Raw genomic sequence first — 24276 nt, 5'->3', positions numbered from 1 at the left:
AGTAAATGCTGGGAATTGGAGTGAAAGCTACATTATCTGAACTCTCTAGCACTGCCCTGCCCTGCCCCACCAAGTAACCTGTGTGGTATGGGGGCGTGCATAAGCGCACCAACGTGCCTACCGTCCCTGTCCTATTGTTTCTCTTATTCTTTTATTTTTCTTATATGTACCCATTTCATGTATTCACAACTATGTATACACTTATACTTATTATCTTGTAAACAATTGGCAAATCAAATAAATAAATAAATAAACATGCTCTTCTATTATTGGTATAGCAAAATACAACTACTGGCCAGTTATATTTTACAGTGTCCTTCATGTCAAGGAACATTATGTCTGAATCTGGCCTTCTTAAATTCTACACTTTGTTACCATATTTACAGCAGTGGTGGGATGCAACCAGTTTAACAACCGGTTCTGTGAGTGCACTTTGTGTACACGTGCAGCTTTCAATAATCACCTATTTGAATCTCTCCAACTCACCTTCCTGCTTCCCCAATAAGTGGAACAGCTGAAGCGCGGTAATCCACTTTTCCGCACAAATCAGCTGAGCTGCAAAAGAAGGAAATGTAAGACAGGATAGGGCAGGGGTGGTTGGGTGGGGCCAACCAATCGTTCGTGGGGATGAACCGGTGTGAACTGGTAGCAGCCCACCCCTAATTTACAGTATATATTGCTCTGAGTACAATGGTAGTTCCGTCTTTCCCCTTTCTTGGATGAGGACAGTCTTCCCCAATCTTATCTTTTCTCTAGTGTTGCAATTTGTCCGAGAACTCCCAGCCAGCATGTGGTTTAATAAACTTATCAAGACCAGTACAGAATCTGAATGAATACCAAAAGGTCCATATATAACATGTTAATTTTTAGTGCCTCTTTAAAGGCAAATCCCACTGCACACATACACACACACACACACACACACACACACACACACACACACAAAAGGGGGGGAGCATACAATATTATCCTTAGGATAGACTGAGATACATTTTGGAGGACTGCACTTAACATTCTCGAACATTCTCTAGAAGAAGAGCTGCAGTAAATAGCCACAGTATGAATTCGTATAAAGAGTTAGTAATAAATAAATAAAATGTAATCAACAGCAGAATATTTTTTTGTTGAAGATGCCAAAAAATGTCACAGTATTCACAGTTGTGGCTCTGGGAAGCTCTGAGATCTTCAAAAAAGATTCAGAGTAACATCTGGCACTGGGATATTAATCTGCCCACATCTGTTTAATGAGAAAGTTGATGTATTTAGAATGTTGATGCATTATTCAGTCCACAATTCTTTCGTTTCAGAAAATCACACAGAGATATTATTTATCACACAATGCATTGCTTTAGGCATACAAAAATATTTTTATTAATGGTTTCGCTATTTAAGAAATATTATTAGTTATTCATCTATTTACTTAACTCATTAATTATATATAAGTTTGCAAGATGTAGTCCAGTTTTCTTTTACAAAGAGGAAACCTCCTCACAAATCGGACTAGATTCATACAAGATATTCAATCAAAATACATTTTGATTAGTGTGGATAAGCATACTATGTAAATCAATCATGTAGTTTGTAATATTTGATATATACATTAACATGGCGGATCAGCTCAAACCATTGCACTTTATTCAATAAATCATGCTTAGCCAATTGTGTAAATACAACTTCAGCTTGGGACTGTGACAAAATGTTTTGAGTTTGTATTCAGGATTTATTTAATCTAATTTACTTGATGAGAGAAGATAAAATCATCATATATCTTGATACTGAGAACTGACACGTCTAAACAGCTCTTTTCCAGGAGATCTCAAGGAATTTGCATTTATAGATAAAAGTCATAATCCTGATTGCATTTCACATGGGAAACAAAAAAAAAGAGATAGGAAACTTAATTTTGCTGCTCAAAAAAAGATAGAAAAGGGAATAGGCTTACATTCCTTTACTCTCTAAATCTCTTAAGAGACAACTGGAGCCAATCCCACTCTATTATTTCCTCGATCAAAGACAGAGTAGTATTGGCCAATAAAAACATCTCCCAGAATCCAGAGTGGACCATCTGCAGTTTCTATATCTAAACCTTGGAAGCCACTGGTGCACAGGTTCATCCCATCACTATTGACCTATGGGAAAGAGGATATGTAGGTTTAAAAGCAATTAATATTGGATTAAGACAATAAATCATATTCAGATTTGTATGGCAACATTTACACACACTCAAAAGCAGTTTTAACCACAGAAATTTAAATGCTAGAAGTTGTCCTTATATCTGGAGGATGACTTTGTTGGGAAAGATTATTGTTGAATTTTCAAGGCACAACTAAGGATTGAGATAGAAGGAAGAAGGCAATGACTGGATACTGAGCCAATTGTTTTTAGCATAAATTAGAAAAATTCTAGTTGTGATTTGAGCATATGAAGGAATCATGGCATTTCTAGCCTGGACATGGGACATGTAATAACATAATCTGTGACCTTAAAATGATAGCAGCACTAGTCCAATATTTTGAAGACACCATATTAAAGAAGAGTGTGTTCATGCTGGACAAAGAGCTTGAAAGAAAACAGGGAACTTTGCTATTATATATATTGACAGGAGGTAGAATCTTATATGCCCAAGGTGGAAAGACACACTAATTTCCACAATAGAAGAATGGATGGAGAACGTGATGGAGTGGGCAGAGAAGGTAAAACTAACTGTTTTAATTAAAGAGAAGAGCTTATCAAGTTTTATTTCCATTTGGAAACCAATTCTGGATTTTGTATTTGAAACTAAAAAAAAATGAAACCCTAATTTTAGGTTTTGACAATTAGAATGGTTTTGCTCTTACGGCTTGAAATATTCAGAACTGTATAGCAAAAAGTTGAGGTTGTAATGTTTTTTGCATACTATCATACTGAAGAGTCAGAAGCCACTACTTTTTTCTTCTCTTTTTTTTTTTAGTTCTTTCTGCACTTTCCTATTTCTGTCTTTAACTTTCTCAATGTTTGTTTCTATTAGTACCTTCCATTGATTTAGCCACTTTCTTGTATTTGAATATTACAAACCCTTCCCATTCATCTCCCTTTATCCTCTCATGGGCTGATCTGCACCTGAAAGAATTCAAGTAGAAGAGGAGTTTCTGCACTGCCATCTCCAAAGGATTCTTGTGTTGGTATGAAAAGCAGACTTGTGGTAGGCTGCCAAATCTACAATTTATGACATTAGCTTCACTGTAATATATTTAGTAGAACAAAAATAGCATTATCATTTAAAATAACTCCCTACCATAACAAAGAAGTAAAGCCTGAAAGGTGCATGTAAGGTTATATATAGATGCCTCCAAGTTAGTGTTATATTGTATTTGGGTATGAATATATTATTTATTATCTTTCTAATAGTGACTAAGATGCTGGCAAGAGGAACTAGCATGCTTTATTACGGTGGAAGGGATCACCACCTTTCCCAAGGAGAAAATGCATTGGAAAAAAAAGAAGAGAAAAAGGGCCCCGGATTTGTGAATGTTAAATCTATATGTATAAATGAAGTTTTAGAAATAATCATTAAAATGAAAATATTAGACTTCACAGCTGAATCACCTGACCTAATCTTTTGGATAAGCCTCAATTTATTGAGATACCTGGAGAATTCAACGACAGTGCACCTTTTTATGTCATTGTCATTTATTCTAATGAGGCTTGTATGGAGGTGGAGGCTTTTGGAACTCTTCCTTAAATGTTCTCTTGCTCTGTACATTGACTTATAAAAATTAAGTAAGTTTCCCGCTACTTTTTGTTACACCTTAACTTTTAGGTTATCCACAAAATTAATAAAGATTTTGATCTAGTATGAATGCTAGTCTCCCCCCGGCCCCCCATCTTTATGGACAGATAAGATGGTCATTGTGATAAATATTCTTTTCCCCTGTACTTTTTCAACAGCAACAGAGCTTGTCAAACACATATGCCACAATTCCTTCCTTCCTTCCTTCCTTCCTTCCTTCCTTCCTTCCTTCCTTCCTTCCTTCCTTCCCTCCTTCCTTCTTTCCTTCCTTTCTTCCTTCCCAGGGAATGAAGGAAAACAGTCATTTCCTCATTCTTTAGTTTTACTATTTTTATTTATATTCCACATTTATGATTTTGATAAACAACTCAAGGGGGCAAACATATCCTATTTTCTTCACAACAACAACCCTATGAGTGAATTGGGGTGAGAGAGAGAGAAAGTGTGATCCAATTTTCATGCCTAAGGCGACACTAGCACCCACTGTCTCCCAATTTCTAGCCTGGTACCTTAACCAGTACTCCAAACTGGCACTTTTTAATTGGTATTACTAGTTTGTATTTATTATCATGGTGATTAAAACGTGTTAATATCTGGCCAATTCTCATTAGGCAACCTTGGTATATAGTACAACCTTAAGAAGTCTGCCTTGTCCTTTTTTAGCTTGTCTTTTCTGACTCTCAGCAGTAAAAGAGCAACTGAGCATCTGAATGGGGAAACTCTTACTAATACATCAGTGTTCTTTCTCCATGTCCCAATATAAAGTTACAGACAATAACCCATGCTTTCCCAAGAATGACACATGTTCTGCCAGGAAGAAATGAGTGACAGTACTTACCATGACAGTGTAAGCCTCTGGAGTAAGAGGATAAGAGTTTCCATTGATTGTGAAAGTGACAAGAGGCATCACATTGAGATAGTTGCATTCCACAGCATACTGCAAACAATTGGTATATCTTTGCAATAATGAACATCCAATATTTCAATTAAAAAAACAACCCTAGATAAGAAGATGGACAATATCTATTTTGCACTCCAATCTTTTTCTTTTGAATTGTGCTTCCCTTGTAAGATATTACACGCATAAGTGAATTGATGTCTTTAAGTATACTAAAACATTGAACCAGGTTTCAGCCCAAAAATATATAAGATACAATAAGGATTCAGTATCCTTATTTTCCCTTTACTTCTGCTTTGTTCAATCTATCTCCCTCCAAATACTCCTTTTTATTTAAGGAAACTACTCTGAAGGTTGCCTGTGTTTAATATGCTATTACACAATATGCTAACACAGAGAGTAATTAAATATTGATTGCTTGAAGTGAGAGAAGGATCCAGGGCTAACTCCCCATCCCCCTTGCTCCATACGTTTTTGTCTGCCATACTTTTTTGCACCATAGCAATAGCGCCATTTCTCATTCTCTAGGTAGCACCCACCAATTGCCTTAGATCAGGGCTGTCAAACTCATGGCCCACGGGCTGGATGCGTCACACACTGGCCATGCCCATGCCCAGTTTAGTGAAGGGGGAAAAAGTCGCGATACGTCATGTGACGATGCCATGACAACACAAGTTTCACACCTCTGCCTTAGAGGGTCTCCTTCTCAGAATATCTATGAGGCACTTAGAGGGCTGCCAAGCTGCTCTCAAAAGTTATATAACTTTGGGGCAAAAAGACAGATGTTTCAGAAGCTAAATCAGGAGAAGACTTGGCCTAAATTCACTGCTTCTCCTAAGCCTCCTTTTTTAAAAGCATATGCTTCACCTTTTGCAAAATGACAGAGTAAATTTTCTTTAAAATTCAAAGAACTAGCATGTAATGAAATTGAAAGAAACAAAAAGAGAAAATGAAAGAACAACTAGGATTGTAAAGAGATTGTAAATTTTAGATTTAAACTTATCCTAGATTTAGCACGAGGATTGGGATGCTGTTACTGATTTCCAAGTTGGGACCTACCTCACCATCCATAGGTTGTGCCCCGATTAATGTTTGCATTTGCTTTATGTCTTCAGAAGGGCCTGTGATGAGAGATGTTCCTGTGTCCACTATAGCCTGACATCCTTCTGCACAAAATGCAACATTCCCACCAACCTGGATACTGAAAAGAAGATGGAAATAAAGCTTCAAGGGGGCTGTTTTGGTGGTAATGCCTCTCCAATATATTTACATTGGTACTTCTTCTCCCAGCATAATTATAGGTTGACTTTGATCCTGACACTGTTTTCCTATATTTGTTTTAATGTCTGTCACTGCGTTACTGGTTCATCTTTGAAAAGATCTGTGCTGAGAAGTACAGTGATGGAGATTAGAAGACTTTAAATGGACAACATTTCTGGTTATACCAAGGGAAAATGTCTACGTCTCCTAAAATGGGGACAATAGTGAGCACTCTTGCTTAGCTAACAGTAATTAAGGACTGATTGCTTGGAATCAGTCCCAAGAGCTTATTCCAAGAGCACACTTGGAATTTTGGCATATCACAATGTTGATTTGTCTGCCTCTACCCATGATTATAATGGTTCTGCTGGAATCTCTGTATTTTCTCTGGATATATGGATAGTCTAGAGCAGAGCTGTCAAACTCCCAGCCCGGGCTGGATGCGTCACACACTGGCCACACCCATGCCCATACCTGGTTTAGCGAAGGGGAAAAAGTCCCAATAAGTCACGTGACACCGCTGTGAGAACATGAGTTTGACACCCCTGGTCTAGAGTGACCTTATCCAGTTTGCAAAAATTACAACAAGATTCAGAAAATGTGCCATGTCCCTGGTGGAGTCTGACTCTGAGGAAGAGGAGGAACAGCCAACAGGGAGTGGGAGTGTGGTTCCAGAGGTGGTGGAGGAGGCTGGGGAAGGGCAGAGGCCAGCTGAGCAGTCAGAGGAGGATCCAGGCCCATCCCCTATCCATCCTAGGTCACGCAGGGAAGAGAGGATCAGGGAAGAGCAAGGTCTACTCAAGAGGAGATTACCATGATCCTCCTCATGGCTTGCAGGTGGGAGCTATGTATATAAGTTTGCAACTGCGCAGTTAGAATTGCTGAAGTCAATTAGTGTTCACCTTGAAAGAGGCTTATCTTTGCTGGTGTTCTTCCCATGGACTTTTCTTGGTTATTTTCCTGGAGTTTATAATTAGTTATCTTGGCTTGCTTCAGAACTCTCATCAATGCGGTTTGTTTTGATTTTCTGTTTGCCTCATTATTTACTTTTGTGACTTTAAACTGTGCCTAATAAAACAGTGAAGTTAAATTGAAGGCTTTACTGGACTTTAATATATGTTTTGGGTTTTGGGTTATTTTGAGAGACTATGGGTAATCACAAAATGCTGTATTTAATATAGTAAATCTAGTACTAAATTACTATCTAATTGTCTGAAAATTTGCAGTCTTACTTTCGTGGGCCTAGTTTAAAGGCAAAAATTTCTTCATTTTAAAGCTTCTTTGGAAGAACTGTAGTCTATGAAGAGGAGTTTTCTTGCACATTTGATATAGCTGAGGCATTTCAACAAGACACTGAAAGTTTAGAATTTATGCTTCCTAATTTCATACTTTCCTAGGATTTTTGGTATAAAGGAAACAAAGCTAGGTAGATGGGGAAGGATCTTGATGATTCTGTAATTTTTTGGAATGAAGCAGGAATCCCTCCATAATGATCACAATTGTATTTGAAGACTTTCTGACCTCATATGTAACTTGGAATTTTACAAGCTGCAGGAACTTAGACAATATTCAAAGCATTGGTACTTTGCTTTTCCATATAAAATGATGTAGAGGGATGGATGGAGGTGGAATAGTTAGTAATAGATGGAATTTCTTTTATCCACAAGGAATTATTTACATCATTTGGAGAATTGGCAAATACTGTTGTAAAAACACCTGTTACAGACAATGATGTAATTAATATACATAATCACCTAAACCACTTTCCTGGCTTTTAAAGGAGTGAAAAACAGCCCTCTAACTCTAAGGATAAATATATATCACATCTAGCCAAATAGTTAAAAGATGATTACAGCTCATTGTAACAGTGAAAGCCTGGGATTTGTGAAACAGATGTGGTGCTTCTGTAAAAGATTGGCAAGTCTGAGTCCTAAATGCACAATTACCCTGAATTCTAGCATTCATCAGAGATAGAAAAGTAGCTATTATCTCTGAGAATCCCCCCTTATTTTTAAATAAGACACATACTTATCCAGTAGGATCTGCCAGTATCCCTGCTTAGTGACTGGAATCCAGTTGAGATTTCCACTGAAATAGGCCTCATCATAGCCACCAAAAATCAGTTCCCCTCCTACAGAAGAATAAGGGTTTCTGAGGAGAGAAAGAAGAAATAATTACATTGCCTTTGCTTTGTGTTTTTTCTATTACACAGTCATTCTTTTCAGAATTCGAAACCTGAAGTACATAATTGATGCCCCACATTTTATTTATTTATTTATTTATTTATTTATTTGGTTTGCCAATTGTTTACAAGATAATAAGTATAAGTGTATACATAGTTGTGAATACATGAAATGGGTACATATAAGAAAAATAAAAGAATAAGAGAAACAATAGGACAGGGACGGTAGGCACGTTGGTGCACTTATGCACGCCCCCTACAGACCTCTTAGGAAAGGGGAAATGCTCCACATTTTCCAGACTTCTCATGTCAGTCCTCTGGCTATCTCTGATCATGCCTGCACATTGGGCACATTGATGAATGGAATATTGACTGATTTTGAGAAAAGAAAGTACACAAATGCAACCAATTATTCTTTCCAATACTAAGCAAAAATAATGGAATCTGGTCCCAGTACCAGAAATAAGACATTCACCAATTTATAAGGAAAGAGATAAGCTTCCCTACTCCTGCTGCAGAATTGTGTTTTTTTAAAAATAGCCAACCATATGGGTTCCTTTGGTATTGGTTTTTATTGATTTCAAGTAAAGCAGGTGCTAATCTGAAAGGCTAAATTTTCTACTGTATTGGGAAGAAGACGCAACTTTTTATGCATTACCTGTTCATGTAAACTGAGAATATTGGTAAGTCCACCAGGTTTTGGGCCATCATATTATCAAATACAGGGGTGACACCATCCACAGCCAAGGATGGATAGGCCAGACCAAGTATTCCATCAAATTCTGAATCCAAAAAGGTGTTGCCAGGTTCAGAGACACTTTCTGCAAACTGTTGATTTACTACGGTGAGTCCTTCAACCTAAAAATTAGAAATCTCAGATATGAATTTTAATCTGTAGCAAGAAACTAGTCATGCTGCAGTAATGGGCCATGGCATTCTTCTGTCCTTCCTTCCCTCTTTCCCTCTCTCCCTCCCTGTTAGATCTGAGGTGGATCGGGTCGAAGGAGACACGAGACCATTCTGTGAGTTCAGCTCTTTATTTAGGATAGAAATAGTCTGGGGAATGCAAGCCGCGCAGCCTTTCATATAGGGCTGGCGCGCAGCTCGGGCGACCAATGGCAGCGCTTTGAATCTCCCGCGATCGGCACAGCCAATCGCGGTAGATTCTAGCACTCCAATCACGGCCGGGGTTTCGACCAATCAGGTCGCTGTCCGTCCGGACCAATCAGTTGCGAGGGTTTGGAGTATGCTAATACAGCACACCCCTCCTCTTGGTTTCGTCTGTCGGTGCGTCGTGACGTAGTCGTGCAGGTAGGCGGGGCTTCGTACCTGTCTAGTTGACCCGCGCAACTCAGTTCTTGTTTGGTTGTCGACCGGTTCGGAGGCCTTCTCTGTCGCTCTGGTTCCCGGGATGGAACCGCCTGGAAGGTCGGGCTGGGCCTTTCTTGGTAGCTCCCTCCCGGTCTACCGGGCTGGTTGAGCTGCCGTCTCTGTTGTTTCCGCTGGATCTTTCCAGGCTGGTTGCACTGGCCTGGCTGCTCCTTCCCGGTGACGGTTCTGGAGTTGCCTGTTCTGTTGGTCCCGCGTTTACAGGTGAGTAGGACCGGTTTATTTGCGGGTTATTTGTTCCGGGTGGGGTTGTTCGGCTTGCACTAGGGGTCCCTCTTTCTTTAACGCTTTCCGTTCCCCCCTTCTAGTTTCTTGTTCGGGTGTATGGTTGTTAGTTATTCTGGACCTTAGTTGGTTAATGTGCCATTTCCAGTTTTTCCCGTCGCTTGTTTCTAGTCGGTATGATACGGGGCCGGTTATTTGGGTGATCGTTGCTGGTATCCAGAGTGGTTCCCCCGACAGGTTTTTTGCGTATACGGCATCACCTATGTTGAATTTTCTATGCTTGCTGGAGGAACCCGGGGTTTGTCAGGGTGTATGTGGGGTGCATTCTATCTAGTGTTGATCGTAGTTTCCTGCCCATCATTAGTTCTGCCGGGCTTCTGTTTGTGGTTGCGCTCGGTGTAATATGTTGGATGAGGAGCATTTTATTGATTTTATCTTGTATGTTGGTTGTTTCTATTTTCTGTATGGCTTTTTTGTGTATTGGACCATGCGTTCCGCCCGTCCGTTCGCCGCCGGATTTGCCGGCGCGGTTAATGCATGGCGTATGCCCTGGCCTGCCAGAAATTGTTCAAACGCTAGTGCGGTGAACTGGGGCCCATTGTCAGATACTATTATATCTGGCAGGCCGTGTGTGGCAAAGAGTTTGCCCAGTTTCCTTATTACCGCCTCCGTTGTGGTTGATTTCATGGTGCTTACCTCCAGCCAGTTGGAGTAAGCATCTACTGTGATGAGGTACATGTGCCCCTTGGTTGGCCCCGCGAAGTCTATGTGAATCCGAGACCATGGTCCTCTTGGTGTTTCCCATTCCTGTATTGGGGCGGCGGGAGGACTGGGTCTGGACTCTTGGCATTGTTTGCACTTGGCTACCCAGGTTTCGATCTGTTTGTCCATGCCTGGCCACCATGCATAGCTTCTGGCCAGGCTTTTCATCTTAACCAACCCTGGGTGCCCCTCATGCAGCATCCCCAATACCCTTTCTTGTAATGTTTCCGGATTACCACTCTGTCTCCCCAAAGTATACAGCCCTTCTCGGTAAAGAGTTCAGTTTGTCTGTTTCGGAAGGGTCTGAATAGTTCGTCCCTGTCCCCTTCCGGCCATCCTTTTCCAACCCAGCTTAGGACTCGCGCCAGCCGCTTGTCTTTATTTGTTTCTCTGGCAATGTCTGGCACGGTCACTAGTGGGTTGGGTATTGTCTCTATTTGAAATACCTCTGTCGTGGGTGCCGGGTCATCTTCTAGCTCGGGCAAGGGTGAGCGGCTCAGGGCGTCTGCGTGGGTGATGTCCTTCCGGGTCGGTGGATCAGCTGGTAGTTGTATGCTGACAGGAACTCAGACCACCTTGTCATTCTTGGTGATAGAATGTTCGGTGTGGCCTTATTTCCTGCCAGGATCCCTAGCAGCGGCTTGTGGTCTGTGATGATTGTAAAAGTCCTACCGTAAAGGTATTAGTGGAATTTCTTGGCGCGGTGGCGACTGTTAGGGCCTCTTTGTCGAGCTGGCTGTAGTTCCGCTCCGGCTTTGAAAGTGTCCTTGATGAGAAGGTGATGGGTGCTTCCCTCCCGTCTGGTAGTTGGTGGCTGAGGATGGCGCCGATCCCAAAGGCGATGCGTCGCACGTTACCGTTAATGGCAGAGTCTCGCTGTACTGGATTAGTACCGCGTCAGATGTTAGCAGTTTCTTTGTGTTGTTGAAAGCGCTCTCCTCCCGTGCTCCCCAGGTCCAGGTGGCTGTTTTATCTAGCAGCCTATGCAACGGTTCCGCCACGGTCGCCTTTTGAGGTAGGAAGACATTGTAAAAGTTTAACAGTCCCAAGAAAGCCTGCAGTTCCGTTTTGTTTTTGGGTCGTGGCGCTTCCCTTATGGCTCTCAGTTTCTTCTCTGTGGGGTGGATCCCTTGTTTGTCTAGGAGGTACCCTAGGAATTCGACCCTCTCAGCCCGTAACTGGCACTTCCCTTTCTTGACTTTGAGCCCCAAGTCTCTGAATTTCTTCAGTACCTCCCTCAACCGGGCTTCTAGTTGCTTTTCGTCTCTCGCGGCCACTAAGACGTCGTCAAAATAGGGCACCACCCCTCTATTCCCTGGAGTAGTCTTTCCATGAGGCTTTGGAAGACCCGGGTGCCATGCTGACTCCAAACTGGAGCCGGTTGCAACGGAAAGCCCCCTGGTGCGTTACGATGGTCTGGGCTTCAGCGGTTTCGGCATCGACCGGCAGTTGCTGGTAGGCTTGCGCCAGGTCGAGTTTGGCAAAGATCCGGCCTCCCCAGCAAGTGCAGAAGGTGCTGCACTACTGGGACGGGGTATGCGCTTTGCTGGAGCGCGTGGTTTAGGGTGGCCTTATAGTCCCCACAAATTCTCACGGACCCATCTGGCTTGATGGGGGTGACTATGGGGTCTCCCACCTGGCATGATCGATTGGCTCCAGTACCCCTTGCGCGATGAGCTTATCTAGCTGCTCATCGATCTTGGGCTTGAGTGCAAATCGCACTCGTCTGGGTTTAAGGCAGATTGGTGCGATGCCGGGTCTATGTTAAAAGAGATAGGGGACCCCGGTACTTGCCTAGGCTGTCGTCGAAAACTTCCCGGAAGTCCTCCACGAGCGCCGCTTCCCAGTCCGACTCTGCGGTGCGGTGGATTCCGGTTACTTCAATGCCTAGGGTGCGAACCACTGTAATCCCAACAGGCTCGGCCGATCCCGGTCAACGATGGTCAGGGTAGCACTTCGGTGTGGTTCTTGAAGGTGACTTTAAAATGGCCTCTGCCAACTACAGGGATGCGGTTTCCCTGGTAGTCTTTGAGGGTTAGTGTTTGGTCTTCTAATTCTTTGCGGCGGATGGAGGGAACCAGGCGCTTGATGGTGTGCCATGAGACCATGGAGAGGAGGACCCAGAGTCCACCTCCATGTCGCATGGTTGGTCTTCTATCCCCACTGTCACGTATACCTTTCTGGCGTCTCTTGTGGAGGAATGGCCGATGATGACGGTCTGGTGTGTTTCCTCCCTTTGCCTTGCCTCATTGAGCCGCCTGTTCTGACCCTCTTGGCTCCAGCGGCTCTCCGTCTGGCGGTCTCGGTATCCGGTGGGGGTGTTCTCTTGCCTGCGAGGGCTGCCATCTCGCCGCCGCGGGCTGTAGTGTTTTTTATTTCTGCACACCTTGGCGATGTGCCCCGTTTCTCGCACTGTTGGCAAACGGCATCGAGGAACCGGCAGTCCAACGGGGTGATCGCCTCCGCAGCCGGCGCACTGGAACCTTGACTTACGACCTTGGGGTTCCCGTCGCCCTCGTGCTGCTTGCAGGCGGTGGATTTCCTCCTCCTCGTCCTCGGTCCCTGAGAAGGAGTCAATGTCGCCGTGGTGCGTGGTTGCGTCCCGGTGGTCGATCTCGGGTCGCTTCTCGGGTTCGGTGTCGTCTCGCCGGTCGCTGCTCGTGGCGCGATGCTCGATTGCCGCATCCGAGCCTCTGTGAGTGCATCGGCGGGGGGAGATGTCACCCTTCGCCATGATGCGGCTCTGGAGAATGGGGTCTCGGAGCCCCAGGGCGAGCGCGGTCTCGCAGGGCCTCGTCCAGGTCGGCGAACCGCACAAGCCCCCAAATCGCGTAGTGCCGCTATGAAGTCGCCAAGCCCCTCGCCCTCGCGCTGGTCCCGCCTGTAGAATTCGTGCTGCCGGATGAGGATGGGCACGATGGGGGCGTAGTGGCTTCGTGAGCAGGGGCTCGAGGTCGCCCCACTCCATGGTCTTGGCGTCCTCTGGTTTGGCCAAGGCTTTGGCCATCTTAAACACTGCCAGCCCACAGTGTGCGAGGAATACGGCCCGTTTCTTGTGACCATTGGCATCTTTGAGATTGCTACACTCGAGGAACATCTGGAACCTATCGGTATAGGATTCCCAGTCCTCGGTAGCGGGATTGAAGGGTGCGAGTGGTGAGTTTATGCCGGCCATTCTGCTTGCTGCTGTGTGCCGCCGCCACGTGCTGGGTGGTCTCTTTGTCTCACGATCCCACCTTCGTCGCCAGTGTTAGATCTGAGGTGGATCGGGTCGAAGGAGACACGAGACCATTCTGTGAGTTCAGCTCTTTATTTAGGATAGAAATAGTCTGGGGAATGCAAGCTGCGGCAGCCCTTCATATAGGGCTGGCGCGTGGCTCAGCCGGCCAATGGCAGCGCTTTGAATCTCCCGCGATCAGCACAGCCAATCGCAGTAGATTCTTAGCGCTCCAATCACGGCCGGGGTTTCGACCAATCAGGTCGCTGTCCGTCCGGACCAATCAGTTGCGAGGGTTTGGAGTATGCTAATACAGCACACTCCCTCCTTCCTGAACTGGTGTTTCATCATGGAGATTTGGGATAGCTAATGCTACTTTGAATAAACTACACAAGTCTGATGCAGCATATTCTCATTCAAAGCCAGGTTGAATTGTATATCATCCATCCTAAAACTATATGATCTAAAAATCATATTCATGTTCAGAAAGATTGTTCTAGAAGAAAGGAAGAATACAGAAGGACTAGAGAACATTGTCCAAATAGCACTTTCCAGGATGGAATGGGGACAGGTTTTCCCTGCAGCTCCATGCATATCTTTAAAACCTGCACCAAGTCATTGGGGCAATGCCCCTTGTACTCATCTGAGGGCATGGAAGATCACAGGAGGAAAAATGGGAAAGGGAAGTCCAGTTGCTCAAATACTGTGGAAGATATGTTTCATCAGAGTTCCCCTAATGAATCATACGAACACACATAGAAAATGAAAGCAATGATAATTTGTAACATGGTTCCTTGGTGACATGCCACCAAAAATATGGTCCATTTTTGTAATGTGCTGCTCATCTGCCCTGAAAGGACATTTGACACTATAAAGAACTGTGCTTTGGAACTCAGTGATAAATACAGATACTGTAGCCTCTACAGGCTGGATAATGCCTTACTGTATCAGAATATAATTGGTTAAAAGATAAAGCATCACATTCCTTTTACGTGAATAGGATCTTTCACTTACAGTCACTTGATCCATTCCAATTATTCCTGTCAAGCTACCAGTGCCATAGTGAATGGAAAAAGGAGTACCCACTTCAGTGTAGGTGCTGGACTGTGATGGATGAAATCTGGAATGTTCAACTATAATTGAAAAAAATAAAAGAAATATCAATGCTTGTATCTCTGGCCTATGGACTTCTGTAGTCCAGCCCTGTGCATATTTATTCAAGTACAATATGTACAAGATTACAGCCTTATGAATCCACACAGCTGTATACAGTTAATGGCTTCTATTGAAAAATAAAGTCTTTAAAATAAAGCAATATGAATGTGCTGCTTGTAGCTTCAGTACAAGACAGTTTTTTTTTTTAACACAAGAGTTGCCAATGATCCAGTAATGAAAATATACTTATGACTGTAACTATGCTAATCTTAGTTATACAAGCACTCCATATGCTGTATGGTTATATTTCATTTATATATGCTATATGGGTATATTTTCTCAAAAATAAGTTGTCAATAGAGAACACTTATGAAAAAGTATGCAAAGGACAGATACCTTGAGTTGCCATTCATGCTGTTTTATCTTTTATAGCGAACCTTCTGAATAAATATACTTAGCATTGTGCTACTAAATTATTATTACAAATCTTCACCCAATTACTTTACAGGTAGGAGTTTCTCTTTTCATAACAAGAGATGATCAGGCTGAATCCGAGGGAGGGGTCAAGAGATCTAAGTCCAGCCTACCCTGAATTCCTTTGCCTCTTATCTACCACCAATTTATTGGCCCATTAGTAATTCAGATTCTTGTAGGGAGCTTAAGCTTGCAATAAATCTTTATACACATTTGAACTGCCTGGATTTCCTGATTTCCTTGGTGCTTGACAAAATGTTTTTTTTCCCCTGAATGCAATGTTATTTTAGCATTTATCATTGTAAATATGCCCCCAAACAGCAAGATTTGGTTTGTGTTTTGCAGACAAAATGTTAGCGACATTACAGCATACTACAAGTACAACAGAATGGCTATTGTATTAAAAATCTACTCAATAATTGGATTTCCAGTGTTGAACATAGCAAATGTGCTCTTTCAATGATTGATATGTGCAATTGTTTACCAAGGAAATCAAATGACAAAAAATTGCTAATTTGGACTTATTGGAAGAATGAACAACATTTACTGGTCTGAATAATGCTAGTTCTATAAGTACTGATACCTCTAACATAAAATATGTTAACTGTTTTCATACTGTTAACAAAGCATTCAGTGTAATTTAAAATAATTTTCATAAGGTTTCTGCCATGTGCAAATCAATGTTTGGCATCTAAGAAATCCAACAAGCTTTTATACAGGTTTTATTAATGTGTATCCCTTTAGATGGAACAAACATCAAGGAGATTATTTAAAATCATGCCTTCCTTTCCCCTTGCCCAATCCTCACCACAAGCCTTGCTGACACAGTAAATAGATGGTACCCAGAGGTTGGAGGAACCAGTGTCAAAGAGTACAGTAAAATTCTGTGGTGGGTTTCCAATGGAGATCTGTCCAAAATATTCCACCTGCCAGAACAGAAGAACAAAGAAGTATTTATAGTTCATATATTGGGATGGAGAAGCACTCTTCAGGACTACATAAAGCTGGAAACCTTCTCCAAACAAAAGAGGAGAATTTTGTCAAATGCAAACTTTTCCAATCAGCATTTGTATTATACCTAGGTGTTGTTGTTTGCATAAATGGATCAAGAGTTTAAACAGGATTTTAAGACTAGCTTTTTAGGAGGGGCTTTACTCATAATCCATTGGTACACCTTCATTTTTAATTTTCATCCCTAGCATTTAAATTGCAACATTTTCTTGATAATTAAATAATAAATAAATAAATTTTTGATATGTGTTATTTTGCCAGTTAAAGTGTCTCCCATTTTCCTATCAGTATGGTCCTGGGTGGACCCTTTTCTGATGAACAAGACTATGATATAAACCTGAAATTTAGAAGAAGAAGAAGAAAAAGAGTGATTTATTAGAAAGAAAAAAATTGGCTCATTCTTCGGCCTTTCCAACCACAACCATGCAACAAAAAGGGAGAATTCAGATATGTGTACAATGAAAAAAATTTTTTTGGAGTAGATATAAACACTCTGCAGGCATTCAAACATATCTGAAAAGGTGAGAAGTAATAGGGCATGGATGTGCAGGCAAGCACATCCTAACCTTCCACATTGTTCATATCTGCTGTTTTTCAGACTTTGCGTGCTAAGACTTGCAGGGAGAGTAATTAAGTCTGTTCAATATAACTCATATACAAACTTTTCCATCACCAGGGACCAATTTTAGCTAGACTTAAGTATGTTCAGCTTGGTTATAACTCTCCAGCAGATTTTGAGGCAGACTGTGCAAGTTTTTTAACACATTTAGTTCTTAGGGCGTAGATTTACGTTTGTATTACTCACCAATTTTCTTTTAACCCACTTTCAGAGTTGGCTAAGTTAAAAGAATATTGGGAGGTGATGGAGTGTGAAATATGTGGCAGTTTATTTCTTGTTTGTAGAAGTGCAAAATTACCAGTTAGCACTTATATTCAACTTTTATGTTTGCAGAGGTGGTATTCAGCAGGTTCTGACCAGTTCTGGAGAACCAGTGGCGGAAATTTTGAGTAGTTCGGAGAACCGACAAATACCACCCCTGACTGGAGATTTTACAGTATCCTTCCCCTGCCACTCCTACCAAGTTACACCCACAGAACCGGTAGTAAAAAAAATTGAATCCCACCACTGATGTAGCCAAATATTTCACAGTCCTCATAAGCTTCCAGTGAAAACTTTGATACCACTGAAATATTTGATGAGTAAGTGGGAAAGATGGGACAATATCTTTTCTTTTTCACTTGGCAGACAAATGGTACTGGAGTTTAGCACAGTTACAAAGCTATGCAGTGCATTAGAGCGCATAAGTATAGATACAGAGCGCATGTTTACAACTCTTTAAGGCAACTATATCTTTTCCCCAGATCATGATGTCTCATACCAATAAAATGTAGATATGATGAATATTTATAATGCATATATATAAACTAATTTGAGTCCTTTGAACAATGCCTTCTTCAGTGGCCTTATTATATATAATAAACCAACAATATGTGGATACTGTCAAATAACTCCTGGATTTCTATAAGCTGTGTTGTAAGTACAGGGTGTGAGAGTCTAATAAAATTAAATTCTGTCATAGGAAAAACTGCTGATATTTGTCTTCTTTGTACATTCCCTGCCCCCAGGGTCTCATTGGTGCTTTGGCTTTAACTTACATCAAAATAGTTAAAGAGGGGTTCGTTGGTTTCTTTAAATACCGAGCAGTCTTGGGTGTACTGTACCATGTCTATCTTATATTTCTTCCAAAATTGAGGCAATTGCCCACGTTCCCTCAATATTTGCCGCAAAGATCGGTGTCTTTTCAGGGTAACTCTGGAGAGGAGAGAAGACACTATATGCTTAATGCTGATCAACAGAAATAATAAAATCTGGAAAGCATTTTGTTCTAGTGCAGGCAGTACTAGAATTCCACTAAGGTTAAGATTTTTGTGTGTTATTCATATCCTGAAAATTTTGCCTATGCTGCACATGAAAGTAATTATGTATCAAATTCAATACTTGAAAAATATCTCTCTTTTGCATAATTCTGAAAGAAGTCCAATCCATCACAGTAGCAAATAGAACTATTGTGATTTATCTTTCATCTGGCATTCACTGTTATCCATTAGGGGACTCCCACTTGCAATATTTGATGATTTGCAACTTGATGATTCTTCACCCTTAATATATTTATGAACAGTGTGTTTTGGGGGATACAGGAATTTGGAACAGAAAGTATACCACACCAGGATGGATTTGGAATGTTTTGAAGAGAGTAAAATAATACCCAGAGTTGTTTTGGGGGCCCTCCCCTTCCTACAATTAATATGTCCACATTTATCTAAACACATCACTGATTATTCACAAAACATTATTGATGTGTTTCTTCTCTAATACTGGAACTGTGCTGTACTTGTATTGTAGGAGAATAAAAGAAGTTTCAAGGGCAGTGCAGCTTTGTAATTGTAATTTCTAATGCTCAATAAGAAAAATGGGGGGGGGGGAATGACCAGAAGAAGAAAGAAATGTGCTTACCTTTGTAATCCACTGGTCATCCAAATGTTAAACGTTAAAAATATCAACCAATTCATTCTGGCAGTGGAGGATTTCTGCTCTCCTTGACTTGTAGGAACTGAACGAAAGTTTTGTCCTTATAGCCACTAACCAGCCCAGCCACTGAGATAAAATCCCAGGAGAAAATGTACAATGTGAAAGCCACACCACTTAATGTCAACATGGCACTTTTAGAAAAGAAATTAGTCATGTTCCCCTTTCCAGTGATCAGAGATTAAACCGTTCTTTAATGGTGAAGCAGGAAGTGATTGAAGGAATTGATTGGAGGTGACCACAAAGAAAGATGTAGATGTTCTTCCATTTCATAGAATGGGTTTTCTATAGGAATCACTTTACAGCTCCTTTGTCTTTATGGGACTGAAGGTAACCCTTTTATTCTGAAGCCCATTCAAAAATATTAGCAGAGGAATTGACAGAGGAAAATTATGCAGCTCATGCTTAAAATATCTAGATATTAACTAGAGTCTTGATGGTGAATAATATAATACATAATAATATTTTCATACTATTAATATTCTCTCTCCCACCCTCCCCCTCTCTCTTTTTCTTTCTTCCCCCACCCCCCAAATCAATTTTTACTCCTGGTGATTGCCTGGAGTTTTCTTGGTAAGATTTTTTCAGAAGCCATTTCCTGCTTTCTAGGGCTGAAAGTGAGTGTCTGGTCTCAAGTCACCCAACTGGCTTTGTGCATAAGATAGAAATAGAACTCACAATCTCCTGATTTCTAGCCTGATGCCTTAATGACTACGAGAAACTGGCTCTCCCACCAACATGAACATTTCTGTTCCTGAAGTATTACTCTTTCCAGATGTTGGCAACCCATATAGTATGGCCACATATCCTATTGGTGACATTCAGATTTTATATGTCTTCAGTTACATCATCTGCACTTGCAGCTTTAGTAAGTTTAAACATTTTCACATCATTGTTTAGTGCTTCATCATTTTTCTTCTTATCATTTATAGCATCCGTTTCAATTCCAAATTTCCTCAAATACTCATTCCAGAATTCCTTTACTTCACTTCATGCGAAAAAAATCTTAACACCTTTATTTTTTATCACTCTATTGGAGATTATTTTTTTACAAATTTCCAAAATAATTTTTATTTCCTTCCAAATTACTCTGCATTTTGTCTACTTATTTTAATATTAACTATTTTTCATTCTTGACCACATTCTTAGAAGCTATATTTTTTCTTTCTCTACAGATTACATAATATTTCTCTCATCTTCGTTCTTTGCAATAGATTTTCTTATATGCCTCTTTCACTTCATTATTCCACTGTTATCATAGTTCCTATTCATGTATGGGACACTTCCTTCTTTGGATGCAAGACAAGAGCTAAGGGAAAATAAATTCGTTTTCTGTTCTCTGTTTGAAAGCCACCTGAAAAAAAGTGGAAAGCTATTAGGAGTTTTGGTTGCTTGTTTCATAGTAATTTAATAACAGTCTGATAACTGGTTTTTAGTTTGGCTGTCGTGTGTGTAAAGAAGATATTTATATGCTACTTGGATTTTCTTCTTTCACTATCCTAATTTAATTTCCTTTGCTCCCTAGTTAAAGGGCTTTGCCTATTATATCTGTGAATTATTATTTTTCAGACCTTTTGTAATCAGGTAGTTCAGTAATTTGTAGAATAGTTCACTCTGTTGGTACGTGGTCTCTTAATTTAGCTAAATTAAACTATTCAATAAACATGCTTTTGTGTTTTGAGCACAAGTGAGGGAAGGAATGGTTTGCAGTTTTTAACTTGTTTTATATCCAGTATAGTCTACTGTATAGATTTTGGAAGGTTATTTTTTAAAAGATTACATTAGGTTTAAACTTCGTTTTTATCAGAGCACCCTTAATAATCAAGCAGTTGCATAATTGCATACTCACACTTGGTAGAACCAGCTTTTGTTTGAAATGGGAAGGTCTAAATATTTCTAGATTTCATTCATGGAACCAGTGCATTGCAATTTGCAATGAATTATTCAATGCAAATTCACAGTGGGTCCATTCTCTTTCTCATCCCAGAGGCACATAAATGAAGGACAGAAATATTACTGAATATATTTTAGAAGAATTTCCTTTTGTTTAGTCCAGCTGTTATTTTCCATGGGTAAAACTATTTGCTTTCTATATGCATCAGCTTCTCCTATTTGGATTTTGGGTGATGGAACTTGAAGAAACTTAAAGAAACAAGAAAACAAAAATAGAATGGATATTTCTTTCTGCTGCAGCTAAGATTGTCCATGTTTCTTAAATTATAATTTTATTAAACTTATCAAAGTATAAAGCATAACTGAAAATGAAAATAGTGGGAAAATGAAGGGGACAGAAAAAAGGAATGGAAAAACTGTAGGGGAAAAAGAAAAGCATTGACTTTTGACTCTTTTTAGTGCAGTAGAATAACGTAATAAAATTACAGTCCCATTTTTATTTTATTTTAATGTACCTAATACATATGAGTCAAAAGTCTCTATGTTTCTTCTATAATGTGTTTTACACAATTATGCTGGTTCTGATTAGGAACTACTAGCCTAACTAGGTTATAAATGAGTCATTGGACTCATACAAGGGGCTTGTTCAGTGAAAAAAAAACCTTTGAAGAGGTGCTTGGAAACTTTAAAACAAAATTCCAACCTGGTTACTCCCAACAGCCACACTAGCTGACAATTCTGGAAGCAATATTAATCTATCTAAAACGCACCAGACTGCTTAATTGTGCTCAGGCAATAAACAACTGGTTTTTTTTTTTAAAGGTAGGAATGATTTAAACTGGCAAGGCCAGTTAAAGTCATATTAACTGAATTCTGCTGTAGTTGGCACTTCTGAGTCATCCTCAAGGGCATGTGAGATATTACAGTAATCTAATGGAAGGGTTACCAGAGCATAGATCATTGTGGCCAGATTAAAGAAGCAAACCCACTAAAATATCAAAGTGAGTAAATTTAATAATACTAGAAAAATATATGAGTTGAAATAAGTGGAGGAATGGTTAAAAATGATACTGCTGTTGATTATTATTATTATGGTTGCCTGCTTTATCAAGAAGATACAGATTATGTTTTCTGGAAATAAACCATAGATCTTTCAAAGTGGCATGTAATAATAGTGATGTAGACAAATTCTGCTAAGCATAATAGTTTCAGGAAATAACTAATCTATCTTGTTGACAATTTCCTCCTTTAGTAAGTTGAGGAAGCCAAAGATGTTCAGCTATTCCTGACCTGATAGAAATAAAGAATAAATTGGTGAATGGTAGGAGTGGAGGGTTGTAAAAAAGCCACCATATGGTGGAGTTTTTGAATGTAAAGAATGTAAAGAAAACTAGATTAGTATCTATTATCTGGGACTTTCAACCAATCAGAATAGACCTTGGAGGTCCTCTAGTCCCTGCTCAAGCTGGAGACCTTATACCATTTCAGGTAGGTGGTTGTCCAATCTTTTCTTAAAAGCCTCCATAGATGAAGCACCTGCAACTTCTGAAGGCAAGCTGTTCCACTAGTTAATTGTCCTCATTGTTAGGAAGTTGCTCCTTAATTCCAAGTTGTGTCTCTCCTTGATTAGTTTCCATCCATTGTTTCTTGTCTTGCCTTCTGGTGCTTTGGGGGAAAAAAGTTGATCCATTCTTCTCTGTGGCAGCTCCTCAAATATTGGAATATTGCTATTATGTCACCCCAGTCCTTCTTTTCTAGACTGGCCATACCTAAATCCTACAACTGTTCTTCATATGTTTTTGTCTCCAGGCCCTTAGTTGCTCTTCTTTGCACTTTTTCCAAAGTCTCAACATCTAAGATTTAAGAAAGTAGACTTCAATAAACTCAGAGCAATGATAGGATTTCATAGCAGAAGAAGTTAATGCAAAAAAGAGTTGAAGGTGGATGGAAGTAACAAGAAATAAGGAACCACTAAACTGGAACAGTGAGAAAATATAGAAAGACAAGAAAGAAGCCATTGGAGTCTGCTTTTTTGTAAAATTCTTTTGTACCTTCTGGTGAATGAGCTATAGTGGAATGTATCTTATATAGTATAATGAGCTAATAGCTACTGGCTTATAGAACTTTTCACTTCAGCCTTGTACTAATAAATCTTTTTTTTTAATTATCCTGTTATCCATATATACAGTACATGGCATTAATCTTTCATTATTTGTATATGGCTTATTAAAAATGTTTGTGGTAATCAGAATTGTACCAAGTAAGGAAAAGGAGTGGAAAGTTGTGTACAGAGAACTTTCTCTTAGTTGCTTCTGCTATTTAACAAGATGGACTGAGTTCCAAGATTTGCAAACTTGTTTACCGAGATGCTGATAGCAATGTATGCCTAATTTCAATCTTAATTAGCAAACCTTTTAAAGACTGAAATACTATAGAGTGAATTATTTCTTCCACGAATAATGGAAAGCCCAAATTAATTTTGTTGAACTGGTTTGATCAGGCTAATTAATGCTGCTTCCCTTTCTTACTACTACATCCCGTGTTTATATCCTGCAGAGTGCATGAGTAGCTTGTCCACAATTTGAATTTGTAAGTAGTTGGACGTAGTAGTTGCATAGTATGGAAGCTATGCAAGTATACCTACCTGTTTTGTCCTATGAGACAGTTTTCTAATTTTTGTTGGTCTGGGCCTCGTGTTAGAGGTCTCAATATTGCCTCCCCTTAAGGGTGAGATGGGGTGTTTTATGTATAGCTTTAGATGTTATATTAGTTACTGAGCAGTAGGAGGCACTACATGACTGATTTCCTGTTTATTGAACTCTTCAGGCTTAAAAAACAGAACATCTGCTGTAATGTACAAGGTACTTACTCCTAAAGAGTCCCAACAAGATGTGTAGTCTCTTATATTGGTTAATACCTATGTAATTTATTTGAAATCCTGTTATGTGAAGGCTTTAAAGAGAATGGCTTCAAGAATGAAAATGTGGAAAGGAAGGGAGAAACAGCTTAATTAAATAAGAACAGCCGGAGAGCCCTTAGTTAGAGAAAATATGGGTGACAAATGTTTATATTTTATATTATAGAATATTTGGTGCTTTTGATGTAGTAAAAGCTTTGCAAAGCTCCTGTAGCTGCCTCTGAAGCTGTTCCTAGTTGTGTCTGCACAGAAAACACATACATATATAGTTTGCTTTGTAAGGAGCTTCAGGAACAGTTCTAAAGACACGCCTGATTGAATGACTCAGCTAAGGGTATTGTTCATATTCCTGAGCATTGCATAATACTTACTTCTCATGCTTTGCCCTGCCCTAGCATGCTGCGTTGGCAAAGTTCATTCTAAAAGTTGTCAAGGACCTGAAAAAAGATCCATTAGCCAAAGCGTTCCCAATCTACTATGCTCTATGTAGGTTAGATTTCAAGTTTTTTTCTTCTTAGCACCAGGCATATCTGTGGC

The 24276-nt window shown here is 40.3% G+C and overlaps 1 protein-coding gene across 1 annotated transcript; it reads right to left on the bottom strand.

Moving 5' to 3' along the window:
- Positions 1–1354: 1354 nt before the first annotated feature.
- CTSE (cathepsin E) lies at positions 1355–18913 on the bottom strand. Its single transcript, XM_026676896.2, has 9 exons — positions 18858–18913; positions 17999–18155; positions 16140–16257; positions 14717–14835; positions 8768–8967; positions 7956–8078; positions 5727–5868; positions 4608–4706; positions 1355–2129 (listed from the first exon to the last, which is right to left on the bottom strand). Exons 1-9 carry the CDS (start codon positions 18911–18913, stop codon positions 1965–1967), a joined length of 1179 nt encoding a protein of 392 aa, XP_026532681.1. The 3' UTR covers positions 1355–1964.
- Positions 18914–24276: the final 5363 nt, after the last annotated feature.

The sequence above is a fragment of the Notechis scutatus genome, chromosome 3 (genome assembly GCF_049901735.1).
Source record: "Notechis scutatus isolate UNSWTSFEM ecotype Mainland chromosome 3, rNotScu1.2, whole genome shotgun sequence".
In the NCBI taxonomy this organism is placed as follows: Eukaryota; Metazoa; Chordata; class Lepidosauria; order Squamata; family Elapidae; genus Notechis; species Notechis scutatus.
The sequence above is the reverse complement of the archived record's forward strand: the minus strand, read 5'-3'. Positions and strand labels throughout refer to the sequence as shown.

What these genes read in the sequence shown, in the direction of transcription:
- CTSE (XM_026676896.2), bottom strand. Translation starts at nt 18,913, where the DNA reads ATGAATTGGTTGATATTTTTAACGTTTAACATTTGGATGACCAGTGGA. An exon ending in CCCTCTTTAACTATTTTGAT is followed by an intron (nt 16,258 to 17,998) that starts GTAAGTTAAAGC and finishes CTGTTCTGGCAG; the next exon opens with GTGGAATATTTTGGACAGAT. An exon ending in CTGTGTCAGCAAGGCTTGTG is followed by an intron (nt 14,836 to 16,139) that starts GTGAGGATTGGG and finishes TTTCAATTATAG; the next exon opens with TTGAACATTCCAGATTTCAT.